At 44.6% G+C, this 18,421-nt stretch overlaps 1 protein-coding gene across 1 annotated transcript in view; it reads left to right on the top strand.

Moving 5' to 3' along the window:
• The window catches only part of ZNF821 (zinc finger protein 821), a 46,395-nt gene that overhangs the window by 12,155 nt on the left and 15,819 nt on the right, over positions 1 to 18,421 (top strand). The window contains exons 2-5 of the mRNA XM_068260682.1: positions 2,442 to 2,529; positions 7,792 to 7,899; positions 13,432 to 13,559; positions 16,125 to 16,223. Of these exons, the coding sequence (XP_068116783.1) occupies positions 2,490 to 2,529; positions 7,792 to 7,899; positions 13,432 to 13,559; positions 16,125 to 16,223 (375 nt within the window). The 5' untranslated portion in view covers positions 2,442 to 2,489. The remainder of the gene's footprint in view (positions 1 to 2,441; positions 2,530 to 7,791; positions 7,900 to 13,431; positions 13,560 to 16,124; positions 16,224 to 18,421) is intronic.

Genomic DNA, 18,421 nt, shown 5'->3' with positions numbered 1-18,421 from the left:
GCTGGGACTATAAAGGGAACCTGCAGAGAGAGGTATATGGAGGCCGACATATTCATTTCCTTTTAAAGGATATGGATTTTTCCTTTTAAACTAATACCAGTTGTCTGACTCTCCTGCTGATCCTGTGTCTCTAATTAAGCCACAGCCCCTCAACAAGCATGCAGATCAGGTGCTCTGACTGGAGTCAGACTGGATTAGCTGCATGCTTGTTTCAGGTGTGTGATTCAGACATTACTGCAGCCAAAGAGATCAGCAGGACTGCCAGGCAACTGGTATTGTTTAAAAGGAAACATACATATCCCTCTGTTAGGGTTCCCTTTAAAGTGGACCCGAGATAAACTTTTACTCATTGCATAATTGTGTTCCTTTCCTATAGTTTATAGGGCATTACTCAAGCCAAATACTTTTTTTTTGTTTTGTTTGAATACTCTAATTCCCTATAAACTAAACAAGGCTCACCCACAGCTTTCCACAGTGCCTTGGCACTGTAGCAAGGGCTTATGGGAGCTCAGTCTGGGCAGGAGGAGGAGGTTACTAGCCAGAGATTTCAGAGGCAGAGGGGAGGAGGAGAGGGGACTGAATGTGTCACATTATACACAGGCAAGCTGATAGCATCTCCAGCCCTCAGCCTGTGACAAACAGGACATGGCTGCCCTCATTGTATCACAGGAATAAATAATCATAAACTATTGAAGCTGTTTGCAGCTGGATTTGCTGTGTAAACTATCTAAACTTTAGATAAGATATATAGACAAGTTACCTGTTATAGTTAGTTTTTCATCTCGGATCCGCTTTAAGAAATACTAGTTGCCTGGCAGTCCTGCTGATCCTCTATGTCTAATGCTTTTAGCCACAGACCCTGAACAAGCATGCAGCAGATCAGTTGTGCATGAAATTTCTGTCAAATCTGACAAGATTATATGCTTCTGGTGCGTTTCAGACACTACTGCAGCCAAATAGATCAGCAGGGCTGCCAGGCAACTAGTATTGTTTAAAAGCAAATAAATATGGCAGCCTCCATATTCTTCTCAATTTAGGTTCCTTTTAAATAAGAGAATTTAGAAACGGTTTGTTTTAAGAAACCTTTCAAAGCTGATCACACAGAAGAAGGCATGGGATGGTAAAGTGGACCTGAACTCGGAACTTCCTCTCCGCTCTAAAAGATACACAACAGCATAATAACCCGTTACATATCCTGCAATAAATCTACACTTTTTTTTCTACTTCCTGTTTTCATGGAAGCAGACATATTGTTAACATCCTGTGCTTTCAAATGAGCATATCTCCTTCATCTGCCCTGGCAGTCAGCTGACACAGGTGAGAGTTCAAATTACAACTTGTGATTAGTCACAGATGAGGAGGAATTAGACACGCTAAACTCTTTAAATACTTACAGGGTGCATTTCTCTGTGTTTAAGTAGGTTGAGAAGGTAGAAAAAAGGGCGGGAGGAGAGCCGGGAGCCCAATCTAGTGCAGCACCATTAGGGAAGTAGCTGCAAAGTAAGTGTCAGTTATACTCACAAGGCTGGGTTGCGATCAGGCAACCACTTTAGTGCGCTTGTGGAGAAGTACCGTCCCCACTCGGCCTTGCGGGTAGGTTGGTGGTCGCAGCCCCTTAGAAAAGTCCACCTTCCAAGTTGGTGACCCCTGTTTCTGGGTAAACGTCAGCAAAAAAGAGGTAGGAGGCGCCCTGAGTATTTTTTTTTTGTAGTAGTAGTATGTGGATTTACTTTATATTGATATACAGTGTTCTCCCCAGAATTTTTTTCCCAGCCGGGTGGCATGAAAAAGTAGCCGGGTGGGGCGATATGAGAAAATGCAGGGCCGGACCTTCTCTGCACAATTCTGCTTACAGCATAGGAGGAGGTGATCCGGTGACAGCCGGGTGCTCACCAAAACTAGCCGGGTGGAGCGCCTGGCTAAAAGAGCCTGAGGAAAACACTGGATATATATATATATATATATATATATATATATATATATATATATATATATATATATATATATATATATATATATATATATATATATATATATATATATTGTGACGTAAATGGTCCTACCGTACAAAGTAGTCCATTCGTTTTAGCTTTAAAAGAAATGTTTATTGGGCACTTATGCAATGCGTTTCGCGGTTTGACCCGCTTCCTCAGGTCGAATATTGTGCCTCAAAGCAGAAGTGGTACTGTCCTGGGTGCCCATTCTCTATGTTTGTTTCCTTCTGTTCTGTGCAAGAGTTCAGGTCCACTTTAAATAATGCATTTGTGTATTTGTGAGATCCTTATACTTGGTGGGCACCAGGGCTTGCCTGTAAGGCAGCATACAGCATGGCTGGCACTGGCTCATCAGTGCAGAGTCACTGGGAATGCTTGTGTGATCATGCGGAAGTAGAATAACGCTGTATCTAATGAGTGCTCTGTAACTTCCTCTTGTCATTTCAGAGCTGCTGTGAGTAGAGGGACAGCCTGGATGTGAGCAGTTGTCATAAGATGTCCCGGAGGAAACAAACCACTCCAAATAAAGTACATTGTGAGTGCTCAGCTTCCTTATCTCAAATCAAACATAGCTTTATTGGCATGACCAAAATCCATACAGGTATTGCCAGAGCCGATGGAAAGGGGTGGGGTGGGGGTACAATGGGTAAGTCGTCTGTGGACATTTTTAGGTTTACAGTCCATTTATGCACCTCTCAGTCTGTGGCATTCTGTGACAGTGTGCAGTGATTGTCACTGTGGATTCCTCCTCTCAGTCTGTGGCATGCTGTGACATAGTGTGCAGCGATTGTCACTGTGGATTCCTCCTCTCAGTCTTTGGCATGCTGTGACAGTGTGCAGTGATTCTCACCGTGGATTCCTCCTCTCCTAGACGAATGTAAAGTTTTCTGTCATCTGCTAATGTGTGAAAGTCTGTAAAAGTCTCCTAAAAATGACTTTTTTAGATATCCCACAGTTTTTTTATTTTATATTTAAATCTAGTTCTTAAAGAGACACTGAAGCGAGACTAAATCTCGCTTCAGCTCTCATATATAGCAGGGGCACGTGTGCCCCTGCTAAAACGCCGCTATCCCGCGGCTAAACGGGGGTCCCTTCACCCCCAACCCACCCCCCGCAAAAGTTGGTCGGAAAATGGTCGCTGGCTGTTTCTTCCTGGAGGCAAGGGCTAACGGCTGCAGCCCTGCCTCCCAGCGCGTCTATCAGCTGCGCATCGCCGCCTCTCCCCCGCCCCTCTCAGTGAAGGAAGACTGAGAGGGGCGGGGGAGAGGCGGAGATACGCGCTGACAGACGCGCGTGGGGCAGGGCTGCGGCGGTTAGCCCTGCCCCAACCAGGAAGTGCTCCCCCGCATTACGGAGGGGGTTTGGGGGGACAGGGACCCCCGTTAAGCCGCGGGATAGCGGCGTTTTAGCAGGGGCACACGTGCCCCTGCTATATATGAGGTCTGAAGCGAGATCTATTCTCGCTTCAGACTCTCTTTAAGTTTTTACTGTTTCATTGTCTCTGCTCAATTACACCTTCATTAAAGTATCCCGGAGTTAAAATCTATTGTCCCTTTTTATCTTTCTTGCTCCATGAAGCCATTTACTGACAGGAAAGTGTTTTATGGCTTTCATTACTTATCAGTGCAAGTTATGCTATAGTCTGACTCAGTCCCGACACAGACAGAAACTGTCACTTGCATACCTGATGTTTAACTTTTTCAGGCAGAGAATGAAAAAAAAGGAGCACAGCCTAGTTATTAGTGTACTAGGCACTGTATATAAACATGTCTGTCTCATGTCACATGTCACCTCGGTTGTCCTTTAAGAAGGTTTCCCTGGTTGCAGTATATTTGGGGCAGTGCAGCAGGAAGTGATTCTTGTCTTCGAGGGTCTCCTGCTCGCATTGTTGGCATAGTCTCTCCTCCCTGGTCAGCCGCCGTGGTGTGGCTGACAGATGCCGCCGCCCCCTCATTTGCATGTGAATGAGTGGCTGAGCTGGGATCACCTTGCAGGAAAGGCTGATGGGCATTCTTGCGAGGCTTCCTATTTGCCCATAAATGATGGATGACCTTTAGCGTGGCATTTGCTGTAACGTGAACCTGAACTCTGTAGTGTAACTTACCAGCGGTGCTCCGCCTCCTCTCTCACCTTCTTTTTTTAAACGAACTGTGCACCTCTAATTCAATTATTTTGTTAAATCAACCCCCCATATGGTTCCTAATAATGTGCAGTTGGGGTGAGAAGCATTACCTGTCAGAGGGGGGCTGTTCCTGTGGCCCCTCGTCCATATGGCGCTGGCAATGTCCCAATGGCATAGGGACAAATAGGGATGTTAAAGTGTACCAGAGCTCAGGGACCTAAAAAGATTTATACATACCTGGGGCTTCCTCCAGCCTGATAAGCTCTGATGGCTCCCGCGCCGCTGTCCTCCGTCTTCTGCAGCTCCGGTACCGGGTCCCGCCACTTCCGTCAGTCGGAGCCAGTCTACTCAGGAGAAGTGCGCCAGCGGCTGCTGGAGAGATGCGCACTTCTGTTATGTCAGACTGACTCCAAATGACGGAAGTGCAGGGACCCGGTACCGAAGCTGCGAGAAGACAGAGGACGGCGGCGTGGGAGCGATCTGTGCATATGGGGCTGGAGGAAGCCACATGTATGTATAAATCTTTTTAGGTCCCTGAGCTCTGAGTCCCTTTAATAACGCAAAGCACCAATCCCTGACGGTTTTCACGATTCGTCTTATGTTACCCCCGACTTTTACATCCCATAGAGCTCACTTTATAGGACATAACAGTTGGGGGTAATATGAGGCGAATAGACAACTATTGGGGACTGATGCTTCAGGCACTACCATATGTTCTTTTTATGTGCTTAAAATGAACTGAGCACCATTTTTACCTCCCAGGGCTTCTCAGTAGCACATTCAAAATGAATTCTAACAATGTTTCCCATTATTTACAAAAAAAAAAAAAATACATTTTACCTTTTCTTTTTACAATCAAAAGTTTAGCAGAGGCATTTATTACCTTACCTATGCAGACGGCAGAGTCTGCCCCACCACAGACATTTCAGGCAGATAAGGACTGGTGGAATTATTTTATTGCACACATTAGCAGAGAGCAAACATGTAACGGTATTGTCCCACGCCGTCCTCCGATCCTCCGTTCACCGCCGCCGGTCCCCGTGTAATCACACGAGTGATTACACTGTGGCTGCACGACTGTGGCCGCGCACGTGCTTGCTTGCTCCCTTGCGCGTCATCAGGAGTTTACTGCACAGGCGCAGTACAAGAAAACTTTGTACTGCACCTGCTCAGTAAGCTTCCAATAACGCCAGTGGGAGCGAGCATTATTCATCTGTTTAGACTAATATTAAACCTGGACCGGCGGTGGGAACGGGTGATCGTAGGAGGACGGCGCGGGACATGACAGCTGCAGGGGACCAATAGAAGCCCCAGGTAAGTGTCAGCTCGTTTGATTTTTATACCACAGAACATCTTCAATCACTAGCACTTTTTTTTTCTATGTAGCGCCTTATCTTTACTCCCCAATAGCTCAGTCCGGGTTGTCTGGTCATTTTACCATAATCTTTTGCTCTATGCACTGACTATGACCCCTTCCTTAGAGACATTGGCGTCAATTCACCAGAGGTTACCAACCTATTTATCTCTTGGGAGGTAATTTACCTCCTGTGATATCTCCAAATAGCAATTCTCCAGAAGTATAGGGGAAAATATCGACAAAGAGAAATGCAAGAGATAAATGTGAGATAAGTATGAGATAAATAAGTGATAGTTAGTAGTTAGTTTTTCTCCAAATCACAATTCACCAGGGAAGAAAGGGGGTGTGGCCATTCGTTATTTTTTCATCTCTTTATCCCCTAAGGGCTGGTGCACACCGAGCGGCTTTTTGGGCGTTTTCAGATCCGCTTGCGGCTGCGGATCTGCTTGGTCAATGTATCTCAATGGGGTGGTGCACACCAGAGCGGCAGGCGTTTTGCAGAAACGAAAAATGCCTGGGTGAGGCATTTTTTGGATTTCGGATGCGTTTCTGCCTCAATGTTAAGTATAGGAAAAACGCAAACTGCTCTGAAAAACGCCTGTTCAGAGCGGTTTTGCAGGCGTTTTTGTTACAGAAGCTGTTCAGTAACAGCTTTACTGTAACAATATATGAAATCTACTATACTGAAAACCGCAGCAGCAATCCGCAAAATGCTAGCAAAACGCCTCATAAAAATAAAAAAAAGCGTTTAAAAATCTGCTAGCATTTTGCGGATCTGCTAGCGGGTTTTGGTGTGCACCAGCCCTGAATGAACCTGGAGATATCGTGGTTTTCACACAGCAGCTGCTGCTGTGGAAGATGGAGCCTTTTGAGCTTACTCTGTTAGGCCTGGTGCACACCAAAAAACGCTAGCAGATCCGCAAAATGCTAGCAGATTTTGAAACGCTTTTTCTTATTTTTCTGTAGCGTTTCAGCTAGCATTTTGCGGTTTTGTGAAGCGTTTTTGGTGTAGTAGATTTCATGTATTGTTACAGTAAAGCTGTTACTGAACAGCTACTGTAACAAAAACCGCGTGGCAAACCGCTCTGAAGTGCCGTTTTTCAGAGCGGTTTGCGTTTTTCCTATACTTAACATTGAGGCAGAAACGCCTCCGCAATCCAAAATCTGCAGCAGCCCGGGAGTATGCGTTTCTGCAAAACGCCTCCCGCTCTGGTGTGCACCAGCCCATTGAAATACATTACCCAAGCGTATCCGCAGCTGCAAGCAGATCGCAAAACGCAGCCGAACCGCTCTGGTGTGCACTAGGCCTTACAGCTTGCTTCTATTATGAGGAGACGAAGGCGCAGGAGGAGGGTCTGTTTAATCGCCCCTAGTATTTTTCGTGAGAGAACAGTTCTTGATAATTTGACTGAGACAGAGGTGGTGAAGAAGTTCAGACTCACTCGTGATATGATTTATGATATGATCCGGCAGTAAAAGGCGGGAATACTCTGGTCAGGTAGTGGTAAAACTCCGCCTCCTACCCACAATGCTTCACTTTCAAGCTTACAGAGAAGAAAAGTATCCCATGTAAATCATTAATACCGATTACCTAACTCTCTGCTTTCTCACACTTTCCTCATGCATATCTCTCCATTATCCCCTGCTATCGAACACTTTTCTCTCTGTCCTCTCACACTGGTGAATTGACTCCAGAGTGTTAAAATACCTCATGAGATAAACTACCTACCTTTTTTCTCTTAGTAAATCCTCTCTGGTGAATTGACGCCATTGGCCTCAATTCACTAAGATCATGCTGGAGATAATAAGGCAAGAGAAAACTTACCTCCACACGTGAGAGAGTTATCTTACCTCTTCATTCCTTAAGTTACCTCTCCTGTAGTTAATTTACCTCCTCTGTAGTTAATTTACCTCCTCTTTAGTTAATTTACCTCCTCTGTAGTTATTTTCACATGCAGCTAATTAACAGCCTGTCTTTAACTCTGGAGTTATTTTAAGGATTGGAGAGTTAATTTAAAGACAGAAGAGTTAACTTTAGGCTTGCCTGAGGTAAAATGTTTCCTGAATACTACATGCCTTATCACCATGGTAACAACTCTAGAAGAGTTATTAAAGACAGGAGATAAGTTTAGTGAATTGAGGCCTTTGTCTCAGAACCTAGTGTCCAGTAGTAGGTATATCAGTTTTTGGTGGGCTGGAACCTGATACACAGAAAATCCACACTCCTGTCTTTTGATAGATGATATATGTAACTTGGCTTAGCTATGGTGTGGTAGAACCTTCCTCAGACGTGACCGGTCCTCATTGTTTCCTGGCAGGGGAGCAGGTCCTTGCTGGACTGGAGAAGCAGGCAAGGCAAGCCATGATGAAAACACAGATGATCAAACAAGAAACCTCTACAATGGAAGCCGGTGACGGGATGAGCAGTAAGTGTGTGTGTGGTTAACAAGCATTTCCCCAATCACAGGATGAACATTAAACAGCCGTGGATGGTCAGCAAGGGTTTCCACCAGTCATAAGAGGAACAGTAGGTTCTCATGGTTGGGTGACTAGAGTTTTCACAAATCACAGGATGAGCAGTAAGTGGCCGTTTTTATTTATAAACTGTTCATTCTCTACCCACTACCTACTTTCAAAACACTATTCAGTAGTTGCAAAATGAGATAGACAAACTGGCCCTTCACCGATGACTACTCTGAGGGAGAACCCAGATTTTCCTTCTGCTTTGACAGCATCATAGCAGCAAGAATAAATTAACGGATACCCGAGGTGAGATGTGACATGATGAGATAGACATGTGTATGTACAGTGCCTAGCACACAAATAACTATGCTGTGTTCCTTTTTTTTTTCTCTCTGCCTGAAAGAGTTAAATATCAGGTATGTAAGTGGCTGACTCAGACAGGAAGTGACTACAGTGTGACCCTCACTGATAAGAAATTCCAACTATAAAACACTTTTCAAGCAGAAAATGGCTTCTGTGAGCAAGAAAGAGGTAAAAGGGGTTATTTCTTATCAGTGAGGGTCACACTGTAGTCACTTCCAGTCTGAGTCAGCCACTTACATACCTGATATTTAACTCTTTCAAGCAGAGAAAGAAAAAAAGGAACACAGCCTAGTCCCTTATGTGCTTGGCACTGTACAAACACGTCTATCTCATCATGTCACAAGTCACCTCGGGTATCCTTTAAGCTCTGACACTCGCATTATCAATCTTAGAGGTGACCGGGAATTGGGGATTCCCAGCTTATTAAAAAACTTTGGGAAAGGTAAATCATAGGGACTAACCCAAGCTTGAAGTTATTTGCATAAGATGGAACGCAAAAATAAAAATACGAATAAAATTAAATATACTCTCGTATAAGCCAAATTTTTGGGACAAAAAAATTATCCCAAAAGTGGGAGGTCGGCTTATATGCGAGTCATGTGTGGATGAGAGGGTATAGTTACCTCTCCTCGTTCTTGGCTGCATCTCCTGTGCTAGCTCTGCTAGCTAGATGTCCAGGTTTCTCATCATGGGGAGCCACTTCCTATTTCTCTTGCAGTTCCGTACTCAGCCACTAGATGTCAGCGGAAATTATAAAGCTGCAAGGGAAACTGGAAGATGGCTGCCCAGAGACCAGAAGACACTGAAGGCTCATTCACACTAGAGGCGGTTTTTGGATTTTTTAAGCGCAGGCATTTTGTACAAATCGCCCTAAAAGCGCTTGCACTATGCTTTCCAATGAGATGGTTCTCATTGGGGCGTTACGCTGCTGACTTAAGCTCTGCATGGACTATTTTCAGGGCAATTTGCCCTAAATGGAAGGTCTAGGAAAAACGCAAAATGCTCACAAAATCGCTTTGTTTTTAAGAATAAATACATTTCATTTATTATTTTCCGGATCAAAGAGTTCACTTCCTGATTTGTGTCAGGGAGTGAATTAAAAAAACGCCCAGGAAAACTGCTGGCAAAAACGCCCCGTGCACAGAAATCACTGGGAATCGCAAAACAAAAACGTGTAAATACCGCCCAATGTGAATGGACACGCTTGTCGAAACACCGTGGGAACAAGGCCTGAAGCCTGGATCTCTAGCAAGTACAGAGTTGCAAGGGAGACTGGAAGATGGCCGACGGGGAGAAGTAGCTTTGTACACTTTACAACACTCTGCTATACATACACTGCATAATCACATACATGCACTCTGCTATGCATACACTGCATAATCACATACATGCACTCTGCTATGCATACACTGCATAATCACATATATGCACTCTGCTATACATACACTGCATAATCACATACATGCACTCTGCTATACATACACTGCATAATCACATACATGCTCTCTGCTGTACATACACTGCATAATCGCATACATGCACTCTGCTATGCATACACTGCATAATCGCATACATGCACTCTGCTATACATACACTGCATAATCGCATACATGCACTCTGCTATACATACACTGCATAATCACATACATGCACTCTGCTATACATACACTGCATAATCACATACATGCACTCTGCTATACATACACTGCATAATCACATACATGCACTCTGCTATACATACACTGCATAATCACATACATGCACTCTGCTATACATACACTGCATAATCGCATACATGCACTCTGCTATGCATACACTGCATAATCGCATACATGCACTCTGCTATACATACACTGCATAATCGCATACATGCACTCTGCTATACATACACTGCATAATCACATACATGCACTCTGCTATACATACACTGCATAATCACATACATGCACTCTGCTATACATACACTGCATAATCACATACATGCACTCTGCTATACATACACTGCATAATCACATACATGCACTCTGCTATACATACACTGCATAATCACATACATGCACTCTGCTATACATACACTGCATAATCGCATACATGCACTCTGCTATACATACACTGCATAATCGCATACATGCACTCTGCTATACATACACTGCATAATCGCATACATGCACTCTGCTATGCATACACTGCATAATCACATACATGCACTCATCTATACATACGCTGCATAATCACATACATGCACTCTGTTATACATACGCTGCATAATCACATACATGCACTCTGCTATACATACACTGCATAATCACATACATGCACTCTGCTATACATACACTGCATAATCACGTACATGCACTCTGCTATACATACACTGCATAATCACATACATGCACTCTGCTATACATACACTGCATAATCACATACATGCACTCTGCTATACATACACTGCATAATCGCATACATGCACTCTGCTATACATACACTGCATAATCACATACATGCACTCTGCTATGCATACACTGCATAATCACATACATGCACTCATCTATACATACGCTGCATAATCACATACATGCACTCTGCTATACATACGCTGCATAATCACATACATGCACTCTGTTATACATACGCTGCATAATCACATACATGCACTCTGTTATACATACACTGCATAATCACATACATGCACTCTGTTATACATACACTGCATAATCACATACATGCACTCTGCTATACATACACTGTATAATCACATACATGCACTCTGCTATACATACGCTGCATAATCACATACATGCACTCTGCTATACATACGCTGCATAATCACATACATGCACTCTGCTATACATACACTGCATAATCGGATACATGCACTCTGCTATACATACACTGCATCATCACATACATGCACTCTGCTATACATACACGGCATAATCACATACATGCACTATGCTATACATACACTGCATAATCACATACATGCACTCTGCTATACATACACTGCATAATCACATACATGCACTCTGCTATACATACGCTGCATAATCACATACATGCACTCTGCTGTACATACACTGCATAATCACATACATGCACTCTGCTGTACATACTGTATAATCACATACATGCACTCTGCTGTACATACTGTATAATCACATACATGCACTCTGCTATACATACACTGCATAATCGCATACATGCACTCTGCTATACATACACTGCATAATCACATACATGCACTCTGCTATACATACACTGCATAATCGCATACATGCACACTGCTATGCATACACTGCATAATCACATACATGCACTCTGCTATATATACACTGCATAATCACATACATGCACTCTGCTATACATACACTGCATAATCGCATACATGCACTCTGCTATGCATACACTGCATAATCACATACATGCACTCTGCTGTACATACACTGTATAATCACATACATGCACTCTGCTATACATACACTGCATAATCACATACATGCACTCTGCTATACATACACTGCATAATCGCATACATGCACTCTGCTATACATACACTGCATAATCACATACATGCACTCTGCTATACATACACTGCATAATCACATACATGCACTCTGCTATACATACACTGCATAATCACATACATGCACTCTGCTATGCATACGCTGCATAATCACATACATGCACTATGCTATACATACACTGCATAATCACATACATGCACTCTGCTATACATACACTGCATAATCGCATGCATGCACTTTGCAAGCTTGCTTCACTCTGCATGACATGCACCTCACACCGTACCACATACAGGGGGGGTAGACGAGGTGGAGACATTGGGGGTGGTCGGCTTATCCAATTGTGAAATTTTATCACAGGTGAAGATATCTTTAGTACTGGCAGGTAATCTATGCAAAATGCTTGTTTACTGAAATTATAAAGTCAGTAGAAAGAATGCTCTGAGAGAGAGCATTCTGCATAATAAACAGCCTGGGCCAAGCCTCAGTGGGAGGGCGGGGCTTTGCACCAACATACAGCTACATATATAGCCATAGGAAGTGCTACTGATGCTGAAACCAGGATATTTCATGCAAAAATGGGTATCCTGAATAATTTTACTGCATTCTATTATATGGTGTTACAGTTATTATTATTATTATTTTTAGTATTTATATAGCGCCGACATATTACGCAGCGCTGTACAGTGTATATATATATCTAATCCCTACCATTGCCATATGTCTATATTATGTAGTGTAAGTACTGTGGTCTAGGGCCAATTTTTAGGGGGCAGCCAATTAACTTATCCGTATGTTTTTGGAATGTGGGAGGAAACCGGAGTGCCCGGAGAAAACCCACGCAGACACGGAGAGAACCTACAAACTCTTTGCAGATAGTGCCCTGCCTGGGATTTGAACCAGGGACCCAGCGCTGCAAGGCGAGAGCGCTAACCACTACGCCACCGTGCTGCCCAGTTCCTCTTTAATAAACACCAAAGTAGACAGAACAGAACCGGCACTGCAACTGCTTTTAAAACATGCATAGAAATCGTAGTATGTTGCTAGAGGATTAGTAACGGGTCATGCTGTAGTTTGCGTGCTCAGACTTGGAAAAACAGCAGGTCATGGTAAGCAGAGTGCAAGAGGGTAGTCGGCACATGCAAGCAGGGTAGCATATAAAAAAGCTTTATTCTTTCGGCAATTGCCTCTGAAGACGCTCAGGAGAGCGAAACTGTCGTAAGGCGGCCCCCACTGCTCCCACCTCACCCCACAGCCACTTGAAGTAACGGGTAGGACTATTTTTATCATGAACTTTGTTGTTATGCAATTCGCATGAAGCCGAAAGAATAAAGCTTTTTTATATGCTACTCTGCTTGCATGTGCCGACTACCCTCTTGCACTCTGCTTCCTCTTTAATAACACAGCACTCCCTTTAAGGCTCAGTAGTGTCATGGGTCTTCTTCTTATAACATTGCATATTACATCCAGTAGTGGCTCCAGCATGTTCTATGTCCTGTGTGATGAGTTATGTTTGTGTGGTATGTGACATGCAGGTGTGTGTTGTATCAGGAGTGGAGCAGAGCCAACAATACTGCCCGGTGAGGCAAAGCTCATTGTCCTCCCTTCCTCCAGGTGACTCTGATGAAGAGGAGACCACGATTGACGAGCTCTCATCTCCGACCTCCGAGGAAGACAACAATGAGAAGGATTTGAGCGAGCCGGGAGTCAGCAGCAGGGAGGACAGTGATGCTGGTAGCAGAGTAAGTGGCTGCTGGCAGTGCAGGATATATAGTGTATAAGCCTGAATACTTAGTTTGGTGTGGGTAGTGACTATTGATAGTTGAGTGTCATTATAAGGGGTTTTCTAAAGGGATCTTTCGAAGCTCTGCCCCCAGGTTCCACTGCAGCATCCACACAGCAGAGCCCCAGTGTGAGCATCCCCTTCATTCACTTTCACTGGAGACCTGTCTGATATTGGAACCATGTTTGTGAGGACCTTGAAGCTGAGTGCAATATGTCAGAGCCACAAGCTGAGCTGGAGGGGCGAGGCTAAGATCTGATCATGACATCAGAGCTTCAGGGTAGTTCTGCAGGGGTGGCCACAAGCTGAGCTGGAGGGGTGAGGCTAAGATCTGATCATCATGACATCAGAGCTTCAGGGTAGTTCTGCAGGGGTGGCCACGAGCTGAGCTGGAGGGGTGAGGCTAAAATCTGATCATGACATCAGAGCTTCAGGGTAGTTATGCAGGGGTGGCCACAAGCTGAGCTGGAGGGACGAGGCTAAGATCTGATCATGGCATCTGTGCTTCAGGGTAGTTCTGCAGGGGTGGCCACAAGCTGAGCTGGAGGGACGAGGCTAAGATCTGATCATGGCATCTGAGCTTCAGGGTAGTTCTGCAGGGGTGGCCACAAGCTGAGCTGCAGGGGTGAGGCTAAGAGCTGATCACAACATCAGAGCTTCAGGGTAGTTCTGCAGGGGTGGCCACAAGCTGAGCTGGAGGGACGAGGCTAAGATCTGATCATGGCATCTGAGCTTCAGGGTAGTTCTGCAGGGGTGGGGCTGGAAAACTGAACATCAAATAAAAACTCCAATACATAGCAGCAGGGGCAGGGATTGAAAATGGGCAATTGCATCAGAGTCCAAGTTCAGAGTTGCTGGGAGATTCTGCAGGGGTGGCCACAAGCTGAGCTGGAGGAGCGAGGCTTAAGCTGGCCACTAACGGACCAATTTCTAGTGAAAAATCGTTCGATCGATCCGAAATTCTAGGTCGGCAGTGATCGAATTGCCAGTAAATAATCTCTGTTAATGGTTATGATCGATTATGAACGATTGCAAAAAAAAGTCGTCCGACTCCATTTTCGTCGAACGAAATTTTGAATTTTAAAGACAATCGTGATCGATGGATAGCAAAGATTGGTTCGCTGATGGTGTAGTGAACGATTTTTCTTCCGATCAGAATTTCTGATCGCTCGAGCGATTTTTCGCTAGAAAATTGGACCATTAGTGGCCACCTTAAGATCTTCAGAGTAGTTCTGCAGGGGTGGGGCTGGAAAACTGAACATCAAATACAAACTCCAATACAGAGTATCAGGAGAGGGGATTGGAAATTAACAATTGTGTCAGAGCCTATTAGCGTTCCCTGTCCGGATTTTCCTGATCTGATCCGGACCGTATACTGTACAAACGGAACGTACGTTCTGCATAGCAATGCAAAGTCTAGGCGGACTTTCACACGTGTCCGTTCCGTACAGTACGGAGCCGGATCCGGACTCCGGACACTTTTCCAACATGCGCTATTTTTTGGGTCCGGATCTCCGGCCCACGCACCCGGACCGGAGCCGGACCTGAGCCCGACAGCACCATCAGGAACACAGAAACCAATGGGGAACGGAAGGCACAGAACACACTGCCTACAAACACCTGACATTCTACCCCACTTCCTATGCGTATCCAAGCAGCCATTTCGGATGGGGACACATGGGCCAAGCATGTCTGGAGTGGAGCAGCAGTGACAGACGTGCTGGAGCTGTTAGGCAGAATGTCGAAGGTGGAGGTGAGGCCTACAGCGGAGGAACCTGATTCTACAGGTGCACTAGGTGCACCTTCTGCTGACCCCAACATTTTTTTATTTAAATTTCACTATTTTTTTGCCCACGGATCCTGATGGCAGCCTGATGCATGCCTGATACAAACGGACCGGATCCGGATCGGAACCGTACGGTTCTGATCAGGATCCGGTCCGTTTACTTGCCAAAACGCAAGTGGGAACGGGGCCTAAGTTCAGAGTTGCTGGGAAGAGGTACAGGAGACTGCACATCACGTCAGAAGCATTGTGGCAGAGGCCTGGTAAGGGCTTACATTTTGAGTGTCATGTCACAGCTGTGGTTTTGGGTGGGCCACCGAGGAAGAGTTAAGGGGTGATCTGGTATTTTAACAAGATCACTGACCCTCTGTTGTCCAGGAGAGGGAGATGCGTGATCATCTGATTTGTGGGAGATTCCCGTCTTCTGTTGTGAGGGGTATCTTTATCACACCACTGATTGGCTGCTGTTGGAGATGTGAAGCTGGGGAGCAGCTGATGTGTGGCACTCTAATCACACCACTGACCAACTGGAAGCAGAGTCTGGTAACTGGCTGATGCGAGGGAGATTTGGGGATTGCAGATGGACAGGTTGGAAACCTTGCCTGATCCCGTTTCTCTTATATAGCAGCTGTGAGTGGCACAGTGTATGAATCTGAAATGTGTGTTGCCTCTAAATGCATAAATTGTTAAACAGAAACGTGACGGGTCCTCTTTAACGTGCATTTATCTCTCGTGCTGCAGGCCCCGCCTCTGGGACACCTGGACTCCATGTTGTATCTCTGCCCACTTTGCCAGCTGGACTGTGAGAGCCAGGAGCAGCTGATCAGCCATGTTTACCAGGTAGATAGATGATCCGTCACCCCTCTGTTCATAAGCATGATACAATTATCCAAGGCTAAAGCTAGATACACACATCAGATAAAAGTCTTTGGAAAAGGCAAGATCACAGACCAATCTTACCCCCTTCCATGTACTCTACAGTCTATTCTGTTGAGCTGAACTCCCCATCAGACAGAAATCTTTGCAAAATGCTGAACACAAAGATGCTGTACACATGCAACAGATCAGTATCTGCAAAAGATCTGTTCCTGCAAAAGATCCGTTCCTGCAAAATGCATTCATAGTCTGATATATGCAGATCATCATACACACCTTGTTTAACGGGCATTCATCTGCAGATCAGACAATCATCTGAAGATCTATCTCTGAATGTCAGTTAAACAAGGTGTGTATGAGATCCTGCAGATATTATAGACTATGAATGCAATTTGCAGGAACTGTTTTTTGCAGGAACTGTTTTTTGTTTTGTTTTTTGCAGGAACTGATTTTTTGCAGATACTGATCTGTTGCATGTGTACAGCATATTTGTGTGCAGCATCTTGCAAAGAGTTTTATCTGATGGGGAGTTCAGCTCCATAGAATAGACAGTGTAGAGTATGGCTCTCATACTACATGGAAGGGGGTAAAATTGGTCTGTGATCTTGCCTTTTCCAAAGACTTTTATCTAATGTGTGTACCCACCTTAACTCCAGATACAGATATTTCCAAATCCTAGGCAGTGACAGCGGACAGATTTGTTGGTACCCCTTAGGCAGGGGACACACTTGCCTGTTTTTTCTGCATACATTTTCTGCACACATTACCACATGTTTGTATGCAGAAAAACACATGCTCTTCTTCATAGCAGCTAATGTAATTGATAGAGAAAACTGACATGCGCAATTATGCTGCAGGATGTACGTTTTTTGTGTGTGTGCGAACTAGCCCATTGATTAACGTGAGTGCTCAATTTGAAATCATTTTTTCTCTCCACAAAATGTACACGAAAACAGTCATACAAGTTCATGTAAATTAACTTCATTGATATGCTTGGAAAAATCATAATGAAAAAATTAGCATAAAAAAAAACCGCAAACAAAAAAAAATCAAGAATCTGATGCAAAAAATTGTAAAAAGCAAAATCGCAAATATGAAAGTGCAAAAAATGCGCGAAACCTGCAGGGATAAATGTGAAGCTACCTTTAGGCTACTTGCACACCAAGACGTTGCGTTAGGGGCTACGTTAAGGTCGCATAACGTGCACCTAACGCAAGGCCTGGTGCTCTTCGATGTGGACATCAGAGTGAGCCGCGTTGTGCAGCTCACTCTGGCGTCCGTGATGCGTACTCTTGGACGCATGCGGCATCACGTGCTCCCGCCGGCCAATCGCCGCACAGAGCGGCCGCACCAGGAAGTAAACGTGCAGTGAATATTAATTAGCCATGTGCCTGGCTGCTCTCCGCTCCTCCCCAACATGACTGAGCATGTGCCAACAATCTAACGCGGCTTAAGCCGCTGTAACGCCGTAGCATGCTGCACTTTCGGAAGAACGTGCAGCGTTACATGTAACGCAACGTGGGCAGTGAGAACAGCCCACTTGTGTTACATTGCTGTGCGTTGGGGGAGCGTTACAGGCTGCACTAACGTGCGCCTGTAACGTCCCTGTGTGGAAGCAGCCTAAATGTTACTGAGTAAATCAAAGCAAGTGTCTAGAGACATAAAGTACAGGGGGTCCCCTACATACAAACAGGTTACGTTTCGGGATAATGTTTGTAAGTTGAATTGTTTGTAAGTTGAGTCCCGTGTTAAACATAGGGAAACGTTGATAAATGATTTACTTTCGGGCAGCTCTGGAATTGGATATAGTGTGTAAACTATGTTTTTTTTTTCAATTGTTTTCAATGTGTTTTGTTTTAAACTATCTACAACCGTTTATACAATTACTGTAACGTGTAATGCTGGATACACATGGTGCGTTCCCGCACTCGATTTCCCGCTTGATTCCCGTCGATTCGTTTATTTCCAACATGTCCGATTTGCATTTCGATTGATCGTTAGGTCGATTTGGCATACTTTACATGCGAATCGACCTAACGATCCATCGAAATGCAAATTGGACATGTTGGAAATAAACGAATCGACGGGAATCGAGCGGGAAATCGAGTGCGGGAACGCACCATGTGTATCCAGCATTACAACAAAATTAACCAGCCTGGCGT

The sequence above is a fragment of the Hyperolius riggenbachi genome, chromosome 11 (genome assembly GCF_040937935.1).
Source record: "Hyperolius riggenbachi isolate aHypRig1 chromosome 11, aHypRig1.pri, whole genome shotgun sequence".
In the NCBI taxonomy this organism is placed as follows: Eukaryota; Metazoa; Chordata; class Amphibia; order Anura; family Hyperoliidae; genus Hyperolius; species Hyperolius riggenbachi.
This window is presented reverse-complemented; position numbering and strand designations above follow the sequence as displayed.